This window comes from Labeo rohita, chromosome 17 (assembly GCF_022985175.1).
Source record: "Labeo rohita strain BAU-BD-2019 chromosome 17, IGBB_LRoh.1.0, whole genome shotgun sequence".
Taxonomy (NCBI): domain Eukaryota; kingdom Metazoa; phylum Chordata; class Actinopteri; order Cypriniformes; family Cyprinidae; genus Labeo; species Labeo rohita.
Genome location: NC_066885.1, coordinates 9,269,257 through 9,282,567, shown reverse-complemented (window position 1 = coordinate 9,282,567; position 13,311 = coordinate 9,269,257). Strand labels below are relative to the sequence as shown.

At 33.6% G+C, this 13,311-nt stretch overlaps 2 protein-coding genes across 3 annotated transcripts in view; one reads left to right on the top strand and one right to left on the bottom strand.

Annotated features, from left to right (window-relative positions):
* fam184aa (family with sequence similarity 184 member Aa) overlaps positions 1-8,013 on the top strand; it is a 41,300-nt gene extending 33,287 nt beyond the window's left edge. For both annotated transcript variants that reach the window (XM_051132568.1, XM_051132569.1), the window contains exons 15-17: positions 716-833; positions 1,029-1,133; positions 6,807-8,013. In XM_051132568.1, coding sequence (XP_050988525.1) covers positions 716-833; positions 1,029-1,133; positions 6,807-6,815 — 232 coding nt within the window. In that variant the 3' untranslated portion in view covers positions 6,816-8,013. The remainder of the gene's footprint in view (positions 1-715; positions 834-1,028; positions 1,134-6,806) is intronic.
* Positions 8,014-8,505: 492 nt separating this feature from the next.
* On the bottom strand, positions 8,506-12,184 carry LOC127179272 (cardiac phospholamban-like). The gene is made up of 2 exons (XM_051132588.1): positions 11,969-12,184; positions 8,506-9,426 (listed from the first exon to the last, which is right to left on the bottom strand). The coding sequence occupies exon 2, from the start codon at positions 9,345-9,347 to the stop codon at positions 9,189-9,191; it is 159 nt and encodes a 52-aa protein (XP_050988545.1). The 5' UTR covers positions 9,348-9,426; positions 11,969-12,184; the 3' UTR covers positions 8,506-9,188.
* Between the last annotated feature and the right edge of the window lie 1,127 nt (positions 12,185-13,311).

Genomic DNA, 13,311 nt, shown 5'->3' with positions numbered 1-13,311 from the left:
AAACAGTAAATTATTATTATTATGTTGAAAGCTGAGTAGAATTTTTTTCAGGTTTCTTTGATGAATAGAAACTTCAGAAGAACAGCATTTATCTGAAATAGAAATCTTTTGTAACATTATAAATGTCTTTATCATCACTTTTGATCAATTTAAAGCATCCTTGCTAAACAAAAGTATTAGTTTCTATAATTATACTGACTCCAACCTTTTGAAATGGTATATTCTATAATGTTACAAAAGCTTTTTATTTCAGATAAATGCAGATCTTTGGATCTTTCTATTCATCAAAGAATCCTGAAAAAAATGTACTCAACTGTTTTAAATATTGATAATAATAATGTTTTTTAAATAGCAAATCAGCATATAAGAATGATTTCTGAAGGATCATGTGACACTGAAGACAGGAGTAATGATGCTAAAAATGTAGCTTTGATCATAGGAATAAGTTACATTTTGAAATATATATTCAAATAGAAAGCCGTTATTTTAAAAAGTAAAAATATTTCATAATATTACTGGTTTGCTCTATTTTGGATCAAATAAATGCAGGCTTGGTGAGCAGAAGAGAGTTGACTGGTAGTGTACTGTACATAAATACTAAAATAACACTGTACCTATGATGCCTAAACATGTTGACTAGGTCACAGGTTTTATGAAAGAGCCATTGTTTTTATTGCGTTATAATTGTTAATGTGTATGCGTGTGGGATGAGTAGGTTGGAAGGTACGGAAGAGAAGTTCAGGAATAGAGAAAGCCGACCGGAGGACCTCCAGGTGATTGCTGAGCTCAGAGAAATGGTGTCTGAGAGAGAAGCCCTGGTCAAGAAGCTTGTGGTAAGTCTGCACAGCACTGGTCCGTAGAGGTGCAGTGTCTCATTAAAGGTGATATGTGTACCACTGTACTTTTACATAGATTTTTTTTTTGTCCCAAAGCATTACACGTCTTCAGACAAAAAAAAAAAGTCAATATCAGTTCATTGATTTTTCTGCACAGGGCCTTTCGGTCTGACTGTGCCTCCTTTGTTCCAGGATGACAAGAAGTTTTATCAACTGGAGCTGGTGAATCGAGAGCCTGGATTCAACAAGGTGTTCAACACCAATCCCAATGTCGGGGTCATAAACCCCCTTATAAAGGTTAGAGAGACACAGCCACACTGATCAAAGAGTACCTCTGAAGTCCACATAAATTGGATTTGATTTGAATTGATAGTAAAAAAAAAAAAGAACAAACCATAAACCTTTTTAAAAGCACTCCATCTGTACAGTTCATGGAATCCATGAATATAATCAAAGAATACTTCAAAGGTTATGCCTTATGGGAAGTGTGTTTTACAGAGGTACCGCTGGAATGTTCTGCAGAGGCTATTAATAGCCTTCTACTGTTCCTTTAGTTGGTCTAACCTTTTCTTTCTGTTGCATAAGTTGTGTTTGTGCAGTTGTCATTGTCTGTGTCTTATATCCATGTTCAAACATCAAGTTCTACCCTGCTTTCCAAATCATAAGTTCTGTTCCAAAACCTAATGTGCTGCCTAAACAAGAGATGAAACATCAAAAGTGACCTAGTATTAGTATGTTCTCAAACTGAATATACATATTAGGGGTGGGCGATATACCGTTAGACACGATTAACCAGTAGAAAGGTGTCAGCTGGTAGACATTTTTGACTGTTGTCTCTATCGCGGTTACATGGTCACAAAAACATTGTTTGCATGCATTTTTAAAGTATTGCAGTTTAAAAAACAGTAATTTTGAGCTGTTGAAATGTAATCAGCAGTGAAAGATAACTCATTTCGCTATATGCACACGCTGTCAGAGAGGCACGCTTATATGAAGACAGTGCTAATAGAACGCAGGAGTTATTTTTGCTGCTTTATAGGCCTTGAACAGTTACATAAACACACTGTGTCAAAATGCCTTCTTGGCAAGTATCCTCGTAAACACAGTAATTCAGGTCTAAAAGTGAAAGCAAACAGCTGAGAAAGAAAACACGTGTAACAGTATTGGATCCGGGTAGCTCTTAAAGTGACAGCAGTCTAATATTCCTGCGGTCTGTCATTCGTGTTAGTCAGACAACAAAACTGCTCTTGACTAAATCACATTTGTAACTTTAATAAGAACAAATATATATTTAATTTACCAGTGAAGAATATGCAGTGTTTCATGTGCCTTGCGAAAGTATTCATACCCCTTAATTTTTTTCAGGTTTTTTATGTTGCAGCCTTATGTTAAACTGCTTTAAATTACTTTTTTTCCATATCAATCTACACTCCATACACCATAATGACAAAACACAAAAGAGGTTTGTAACAACTTTGCAGATTTATTAGAAATAAAAAAACTGAAATTATTTAATTGCATAAGTATTCATACCCTTTTCTGGGACACTTGAAATTTAGCTCAGGAGTACTCATATTACTTAATGTTACTACACTTCAGGTGGAGTTAAACTGTGGCAAATTCATTTGAATGGGTATGATTTGTAAAGACACGCACCTTTCATAAAAGGTCTAACAGCTTAAAATGTATATCAGAGCAAAAACAAAAAATAACTGCCCGTAGAGCTCAAAAACAGACTTGCATCAAGGCACAGATCTGGGGATAAGTTCAGAAAAAAGTCTGCTGCATTAAAGGTTCACAGAAGTATGTAGCCTCCATTATCCATAATGGAAGATTCTTGGAACAACTAGGACTCTTCCTAGAGCTGGCCTCCTGGCCAAACTTAGCAATTGAGGGAGAAGGGGCTTGGTTAGACTGGTGACCAAGAAGCTGATGGTCACTCTGGCTGAGCTCCATGATCAAATATGCAGATGGAAGAAACTTACAGAAGGACAAACATCACTGCAGCACTCCACCAATCCGGTCATTATGGCGGTGTGGCTAAAATAAATCCTCTCCCAAAAATAAAGTACCATCCCAAAAGTAAAGTGTGCTGGTAGTGGCAGGGACTAAGGGACTCGTCAGAGTAGAAGGAAAGCTCAATGCACCAAAATATTGAGATAGCTTTAATGAAAACCCAGTCCAGAGCATTCAGAACCTCAGACTGGGCAGAAGGTTCACCTTTCAACAGGACAATGACCCTAAGCACACAGCAAGAGTGGCTTAAAGACAACTCTGTGAATGTCCTGGAGTCACCCAGCCAGCGCCTTTTAAATATTTCTGGAGAAACCTGAAAATGTCTGGCAGCCCCCATCCAAGCTGACAGAGCTTGAGAGGTGAAGAGGTGAGGCGAAGAATGGCAGATAATTGCCAAATACAGATGTGCAAAGCTTGTCGCATCAAACCCACAAAGACTTGAGGCTGTAAAGTAAGTACTGAGTTAAGGGTATGAATACTTATGCAATGTACTTATTTCATTGTTGTATTTTTTCAAAATTTGCAAAGTTGTCACAGATCTGTTTTGTTTTTTGTTTTGGCTTTGTCATTATGGTGAATGGAGTGTAAATTGATGTGATGAACATAAGGCTGCAACATAAAACGTAAAAAAAAAAAAAATGAAGGGGTATAAATACTTTCGCAAGGATTGTATGTAGCATTTTTAATTTATTTGTTTTACTGTAGTTTTTTGTCCTGTTGTGTAATTAGTTTCTTATTATTTAATTGCTGACTGTTTACTTGTCTTTAATGATTTTTTTTTTTTTTAATTTAGGCTAGTATTAGTTTTTTGTGATATTGACATTGGTGACAAGAATTATGTAATTTCTATTGGATCAATTTTTTTTAATATCATACAGATCTTATTTAAGCAAAAATAACTAAATTGTGATATATAATGTTACAGTGAAATAAAAGTAATTATATTCAAGATTTTGGTCATATCGCCCACATCTAAAATATAATATACACACGCAAGCATGAATATTATGCTTTATAGTATAAGATAACCATTGGATGATATAGTAAATTTTTTATTTGATTGGACTATTTTGTATTTAATGACATAAGAATGTATTTATAATACATTTCACTTAACCCCTTTGTGTGAATATAAAGGATACGTGCTGCCGTAACTTTTTATAATTAATTTAACAGCAAAATTAGGTATTAACCTTTTGAAACAGTCATTCCTGTGTCAGTCAGCACACTAAGTTTTGTAACAGAGCTATAATCTGTCATATCTGTCCCGTCCACATTCAAAATGATGTTCATTACCTTGTCATCGTTTAGCTTGAAGCTACAGTTCGCCATCACCTCCGACTTCCCACAATCCCTTTCTGTGTGTGTCCTTTTAATGTAGCTTAAGAGTAGAAAACCTGCGAACAGTTTCGCCAGCTCTCCGAACCTAAGCGTTGTTGCGGCGGAAGGGATGGCGGGCGGCTCGGTTGCGCCTGCTTGCCTAGAGTCTGTCCCCAACTCCCCCATTCACCACCATGAGCTCAGGTGTAACAAACCTCCGCCCCCTCCAACCCCTCCGCCTCAGGCCGACTCCACCCGGAGGTGAGATTGTCCGAGACGTCCTTGTCCTCACAAGAGACATGCTTAAAACCACAGAACTGTCTTGCCATTGGTCGGATCACACGGTCTCAGTCCTAACGGTAGAAAAACCGTCAGTCTGTCTGTTGATTGGACATTTTGATACGAGAACACGACCATGTGTGTCCCAGTGAAATTGTGGGTATGCTCGTCTCACTCTTTAATGCATCTTGCCGGCGAACGGCACACATTAAAAATGTTTGTATTTCATGCTACTTTGATGTGCATGATAAATATGTCCTTATTGTGTCAAGTTCGATAAGAATAATCACAAATCGGACTGAAAGTTCACCTAAACTGTGTGTGATCACACAATGGCATTGGAATGCCAACGCGAGCATGTGTTTGATGTCATCACATGTCATCACATAGCAGTCACGAGTATGGCTCCGCCCATTAGCCGTACTCCGCCCTTCACATTTCATGCATATGTTGTTTTGTGGTTTTAAAATGAGCTATTCAAATGACCAGCAGCTATTCCTGGTATTTCTTGCCTGGTGAAAATCAAGCATAGGAACATGCTGTACGCAGCTTTAGGTCGGGAGATAATATTAGACCGTTTCTGGTAGAGGGGCATATTTTATTTATCATTTAAAAGGAAATAGTTCAGCATGGTGCCTGTGATTTCATGTGATGCTTGAACAAGGAGGACAGCTTCCTATTGGTCAAGAGACACTGCACTGCGTGCTGCCATAGTTACAGACATCAAATTTTAGGATCATTACTACTATCATCAAAAAAGAAAAGGTTACTTGAATATTGTAATGACTGCTATAGGGAAACAATGAAAATACACATGTACAGTGGCCACAGAAATATTTAGACACTCTTATAAATTGGATGTATTGCCATAACCTTTACCTTAATGTGATTACAGATTAAAAATGTGACCATGGACCACAAAACCATTCATAAGGGTGAATTTTTTTAAATTGAGATTTATACATAGGACAATATTTGGCCGAGATACAACTATTTGAAAGCATCTGAGGGTGCAAAAAAAAATCTAAATGTTAAGAAAATTGTTTAAAATTGTCCAAATGAATTTCTTAGCAATGTATATTACTAATCAGAAATTAAGTTGATATATTTATGGTAGGAAATGTACAAAATATCTTCATGGAACATGATCTTTACTTGATATCCTAATGATTTTTGGCATGAATTTTTGGCATGAAAGAAAAATCTATAAATCTATCTATTTTGACCCATACAATGTATTTTTGGCTATTGCTACAAATATACCCATGTTATTTAAGACTGGTTTTGTGGTCCAGGGTCACAAATCAAAATACTGAAATATCTACCCATTTTAATAAATATATTACACATTTAATTCACTGTCTCAGAATCACATCAGATGTAATATGTTTTATTTACTGAAAAAATTGTCTAGCATTACTTTAATGCAATTTTCACTTAGAAATTTCCTGCAAATTTCATAAGTAGTTACAAAAAAAACAGCAGGTAGCACATTGAACGAAACATTAAATGTGAAGTTAATCAATTTCCAGTCTAAATATCTAAACATTCTCAAATCAACATTCATTTACTAAAAATGCAAAATAAGTCTTGTTTAGAAAACTGAACAAGAAACTGAGCAAGCATGTGTCAATGGCGTGTGAAAACTTGTTTTCCCTTTAAATTAATTAGATTTTTCTGAGCTGAGCTCTTTTTCTGGTGAATATTTGCTCTTTTAAATAATAAACTCGCTTCAATTTGAATATTTTTGAAACAAGACTGCTTATCTTAATTGATTTTGCTTCCCGAGTAAATGAATCTTGATTTTGAGAAACATTAGTTGGTCTGGAAAATGACAAAAATACTGTTGAAAAACAACAGTGTTTGGGAACAAAGCTACTCAAGTCATAAGCCTTTTTTCTTTCTTTCTTTTTTTTTTTTTTTTAAAATTAATTAAAAAGTAATGGAGATCTTGGTCTTAAAAAGTTCTTTAAAAGTGTGAAAATGTATCTTGATAAAACTTGCAGAAATTCTTAAATTCATTCTGTTCATTCAAATGAGCCCTAAAGTAGTGTCCCCTTCCAACAAAGCACAAAAATGCTGATCTAAACACATTTAGTCTCAATTTTAAGCAGTATGTATTATTTAAACCCTGCTTTTTTGGAAATGTTTTACTTGAAACGTGTTTCTTTAACAGAAACCTATGTTTCTAATCTATTGCGCTGACATTTTTTGTGGCCACTGTTCATTTTTTAGATATGATCATGCAGTAAAGTAGCAACTCGATGTGGAAGTGTTTGATTAGGATGTGCAAATTCTCTTTTGATGTTGCTGCAGTGTAACTGGTTGTGTTTGACTTCTCTGTGTTTTGTGCAGCCCTCGTAAGACTGAGGATTCAACTGTAGCACCAAAAGAACAGCAACCACAAGAGCTATTTTCACAGTATTTCTCCTTTTAAATTTTTCAAGACACTCAACTGAAGAGCATGTGAAACTGCAGTTTTCAATAGCCCATTCGTCTGTTCTTGATATCTCACTGTGAGTTTGTTATTTTCCCTTTTGATATGGGCATTTACTTGATTTAAAAATGAGATGCACATTCATTTCATATACTATTCATAAATATGTCTTTTCTGGATGGACTAAAACTGTTGGAATACCAATGTCTTGCCAGTTTTGAAATAAATTGCACAGACACTTACATATATATTTGTATTATATTGTCTTCTTGGAAACTATAAACTAAAAAATAAATAAAATAATAAATAAAACATTTTTATCTTAAATCTATACTTTATGACCATGGTAAAATGTGACCCTGAACCACAAAACCAGTCATAACAATCCTTTTTTTTTTTTTTTTTTTTTTTTTGAGATTTATACATTATCTGAAAGCTGAATAAAAATTTCCTATTTGAATATTTGGAACCTGAGGTTGCAAAAAAAATCTAAATATTGAGAAAATCACTTTTAAATTTTTAAAGCTTTTAATGCGTAATACTAATCAAAAATTAAGTTTTGATGTATTTATGGTAGGAAATTTACAAAATATCTTCATGGAAAATCATCTTTACTTAAATACAAACATACTTAAGTACAAATATACCCATGCTACTTTAAGACTGGTTTTGTGGTCCAGGGTCACAAATGACTGCATGTCTTAAAAAAAAAAAGTTTACTTAAATATTCTGTAATTATTTACTCACCCTCACGTCTGTCCAAACTATATGTCATTTTACACATATAAAACCCACAAAAATCGTTTTAACTACTGTTTATATGGACCACAAGCTGTCAAATATGGCCAAATGTGTTATATTTTCATTATATTGTGTGACATTTTAAGTCTTTGAACTAGTCTGAAAAAAAAATGGTGTAGAAATCATTTTCACTCAGAAAAACACGATTACAAAGAAACGGTAAGTAACAATTTGAATTAAATGGGAATTTTTAAGCAGAAAAATTGTTTTTTTGTACAGTGTGCCCCAATAATCTTACAACTTTGTATAAACTATATGTATATGTATATATATATATACACACACACACACATATATATATATATATATATATACACACACACATATACATATATACACATATACACATACATATACACACATACATATAAATACATATATATATAGCCTATGGGTGAGACTTCCGGTTCATTATCTGGGAAATAACGAGAAGAATAACAGCATGCGGTAAACGGTAAAACTGAAATACAAACTAGTGTGTTCATAATTAAAATAATACGTTACAATATTAATACAATAAGCTATTTTGTACAGCTAAAACAACTGGACACGGATGAGGCCGGAAGCCAGAGCTATAAAATTTACAAATGCCCGCGCCCACTCTTACGAGAAGAAAAAGGTGGTAAGAGAAAAGACTTTTCTATTTATAATTTTTTTTATAGCTGAGCTATCCCTTTAAATGCACTTTAAGGGTAAATATAATACTAAATGTACTTTTTACGGTGTTCTTTTATGGTTTTCCTTGACTTCAGTGACATGTACAGGATCTAACATGGCTTATTTCGTTACTTTTGTTTAAAAAATTCAGTCAGTTGGAACATTTAAAACAAACGATCTCTTTATTGGTCGTCTACATTTAAAAACATCCTTAAATTACCCATTTTAGCTCGCTCTCTCTCTCAGATCATGTTCACAGGAAGTGTAAACAGACAATATGTTAAGCGTACAAGCGCAATTTACCTCAGTGCCAACATGTTCTGTTCCTCTGTGAATAATATATGATTTCTGGGACTGACCTAGAAATTTTGCATTTCTACATAACAGTTGCGTGATAATTAGGGGGGATATTTACATAAATGACTTAGCACTTAAAGGAATTGCTTTGATTTTGCCATTGGGAGCTACTTCTGCCAGATATCACAGACAGTTTGATGTTAATTCTTTGGGAAGTAACGTTACACCAGACGACGCTTTCCTCCTGTGAGGTCTGCCTTCATATACAAAACATATTTGAATTTACCTAACATACAATTTTGTATGTTTTATACATAGCCCAATACAAAACACGTATGAACAAAATGAGATTAAAACATCAAAAATATGCTTATTGTTATAAGAAGAACGCAACAAACATAAATGGAGAAAAATCATTGCCGCCCTCGTATTATTTCAGGAAATTAACATGTGTTGCATCATCAGGAGGGCATTTTTAATTACCAAAAATTGTCCGAGATCTTGTATAGCGCATCTTGCTATTGGCCGGTTGTCGTCTTTTGGTGTCACATGAGCAAGACGATGATGTAGATGAGCAGCAGGCAGATGAGGATCAGGGAGAAGTTGATAATGAGATCTTGCATGTTGCGTTTGGTCTGCGGGTTCACTTCGATGTTGGACGCCCTCCGCATGGCTGAACGCGTCATGTGCTGCACCCTCTCCATCCTGATGAAGACTGCGGACTAGTGGCAGTGAGAGGAATGGACGGATGGAGATGGTGGTGCTGTTGCGTCCTTGTGGTGCCTTATGGTGAAAAGGAGATCAATTATTCTATTTTAAGGTGATGATACAAGTCTTAGAAATAAAAGCGTAACAGGTGATCACACTTGGCAGTATTTATGATAAATCTGTTCTGATGTGGGCGGATCAGTCTTTATTTAACCCTCTGATGCATGTTGGTCACTACAGTGGACTGCATTTTTTAACCTTTCAGGTTGTGATGTTGCATCCTTACCCGTAATTCTATATCACTGTCCTCTTGTTTTTGTATTAATGACAACATAAAATCAAAATAGCTGATGACAGTGATGCATCAAATACCACTGAAATATTTACTACTATTTGCTTTTGCAATAGAGAGAGGTATAGCACTCTCAAAATGCATAATTTTGGGTAAAGCTAGTAAAAATACATAGAAGAAAGAAAAAATAAATATGCATTAAATAAATATAAGACCTAATAGATATGATAATGTTTATAGTTTTCATTTAGCCTTTTTTTACAATTTATGTTGTTATTAAATGTCATTATATAATATACTGTATTTATTTATTTACAATTTAAACACTAAGGATTTTTTTCTTAAAAGATCCAAATAAAGAATTTTGGGGAGTAGTACAAATAAATAAATAATCTCTCTCTCTCTCTCTCTCTCTCTCTCTCTCTCTCTCTCTCTCTCTCTCTCTAAATTTTAGAAATGTAATTTTACTGTATTTATACATTTATTTTACTATATTTATAAATACACAATGTTTTATTTATTTGTTAAATTATATATTATATTATATTATATTTATTTATGTATGAAAAATCTAAATAAATAAATGATGTATTTATTTATTTAAAACATAATTTAGGGGGTTCATGTAATTGATTAGCAAAAATAAATTAGCAAAAAAATTCTATTTTTAATATAACATTATTACAATATATTTTATATATTACAATATATATATATATATATATGTATATATATATATATATATATATATATATATATGTGTGTTGTAATATATAAAACATATTGTATTAATGTTATATTAAAAATAGAATTGGTTTTTACATTAAAAATGTAATTTACCATATTTATAAATGCACTATATATAGAGACATATAAAATGCATTTTATTTATTTATTAAATTACATATTATACATTATGTATTTAATTATTTAAACCTAAAGCAATTTTTTCTTTTCCTTTTTCTTCCTGATGTAATATGGTTCATGTAATTGATTAAATATATAATGATTATTATTAGGAATTCTTCTAATAATAATACTAACAACAACAGGAATCTCACAATCAGATTATTATTTCATTCTTTTTATAGCATGCATTTGTGATGTGATTAGCATGAACACTTTGTAGCGGCACTCGAAGTTCAAAGAGTATTGACTGCCGTCCTCTTACCCTCTTTAGGACACTCGTGTTAAAAGCTGTGAATGACATGCGTTTGTGAGTGGCGGCCACTTGTCTAACAGCTAAAGCTATTCTCTTATCAGCCGTCTCCAGATATGTGCTCGGTATTTCCAGACCATTGCCAAAAGTTCACGTACAGCCAGTCGATTCACTAAATGTCAAAACTTCTTTAAATTATAATGTAGCCAACCATACATTCTTTCAGGTCCTGATTTCCTTTTACTGAAACGGATGTACAAGCAATTCCAAGTAAGTCATTGTTTGATTATTTTACAGGAATTCCTATTAACCAAGTTAATTGACCATTAAAGAAACAAGGCAGTTAGACAGACTGTCTTTCTATCTTTCTATCTTTCTATCTTTCTATCTTTCTATCTGTTTCTCTGTCTTGCTTATCTGGCCTCAGGAAAAGAGCATTTGGATGAGAAATTTCAGTATGTCTTAGTGCATATCAGGATTTAACTAGATTTAAGTATCGCTATTAGGCCCTCAAGCACAGCACTTGACTTGAGTTGCTCCGTGTGGAATGGATAAACAAACATCAGCTAGATGATAAAAATAAAAATATCTCTGCAAAAGCAGAGACTTATGAACTTGATCTCAAAGGCTACAAAAGCCAGGCCCTGCATTCCAGTCCTGTGATCCAATGACAATTAAAACTGCTTAGCTGTAAAGTAAACACTAGCATCTGTGATCAGACTGTTTTGAAGTTGAATAAAAGCCAACTAGATTTGCCTTTTATTCCATCTGTGCTGTAGGTGCAGTAAAAATAAAAAAACATTAACACATTTATATTCTCATGAACCTACTGTATGTTACAGTTCATCAAATTATTGACTCTGACCGACTGTTTTCAGTTCGCTGATTTGCATGGAAACAAATTTTATGAAAGTTGCATTTCAGTGCAGGATGCAAATGTGCCTTTGGTGTTATTTCTAGACGGCTTATCCTCTTTGTCCTTCAGGTTTGATGTTTTTAATCTCTTCCCCTATTTTCTGACGTAAACCACATGCAATGTTTCGGAAATTTTTGGAATCGTAATCTTTTAATATTAAAGCTAATATTTTGATGTTATTTTACTCAAGTAGATGTGATATATCCATCCGAGGGGTTTAAGATTGAATTGATTAAAAGCTTTTTCTTACCCGTAAAATGGCAGCAGAAGAAGGAAGGAAGTCCTTTCAAATAAAGTTAAAGAGTGAACCAGCAGGAAAATGTTGGATGTAGACACACAGGCTCTCCTGGACAAGCTATAAAGTTTATAGGAGGAACTGAAAGGGGTGGGGAAAACAAACGGGAGGGCGGTAGATGCAAAGGGAACACATCCCATCTCAAGATCACAGGACGGGCCTGTGTGTATGTGCTCCTCCGTCCAGTGTTTGTTGTGGTGACACACGACTGATGAAGGAAGTCAATGCTGGATTGTTATTCTTCCAAACTCTAGTTTACAGTAAATAGGGAGGAGTGATCAGTGGGCAGGATTGTTAGATGTTGCAATGGAACAAAAAAATATAGCCTATATGAAATATAACAACAGATTTGAATACAAATATGACTGTCAATATTAGCCACAGGTTCAAAGCATTATTGCTGAAAAATAAAAAAATACTGGGTACTTAAAAATACAAATAAAAATGCTGCACTCTCAGAAATAAAGGTGCAAAAGCTGTCACTGGGGCTGTACCTTTTTAAAACGTACATGTTTGTACCTAAAGAGTCCATTTTGGTACCTTAAAGGTACATATGAGAAATTAAAGTGTACATATTACAACCTGATAGGTACAAAAGTGTACTTTTTGAATAGGTACTGTGCCAGTGACAGCTTTTGTACCTTTATTTCTTAAAGTGTGAGTTAAATACAACCCAGGGCTGTAATATGGACAATCCCAGCAACTGGGTTGTTTTAAACCAACAACATTCTAGGTAGTTTTATTTAACTCAACTATTGTTTAAAAAATACTGTATGACTGGCTTAAAATGACCCCAAAATAGGCTGTAACTTAAAAATCAGACATAATTACTAGAGGCATCAGCAATAATCAAAAGCTTAACATTTATTAGTAAGCAATTTAAAAATGTTTATTATTATTATTATATATTAAGCTTATTAATAATGTTAATTTATAGAACATATTAATAAAAGTTAATTTCCAACCTATTTTGGGTTCATTTTAAGCAATACATGTAGTATTCCCCCCCCAAAAGAATAAATAAATATGAAATAATTATTATGAATGTATTTATTCTTATGTTTTTATAAACACTAAGGGGGGGGGGGGGGGGTATTATTATTATTATATTTTATTACAGTAAGCAGTAAGCTGTAAAAAGTTTGATTAATTGATTACTAATTGATTTAGTAATTTAATAAGCAGTTTATTTTGTTTACTTTTGTATTTATCAACTATTCACTATTAAGGATATTTATAAGCAGACATCACTAAATTATTAGTAATTATTAATCAAACAATTATTTAGTTCAATAACT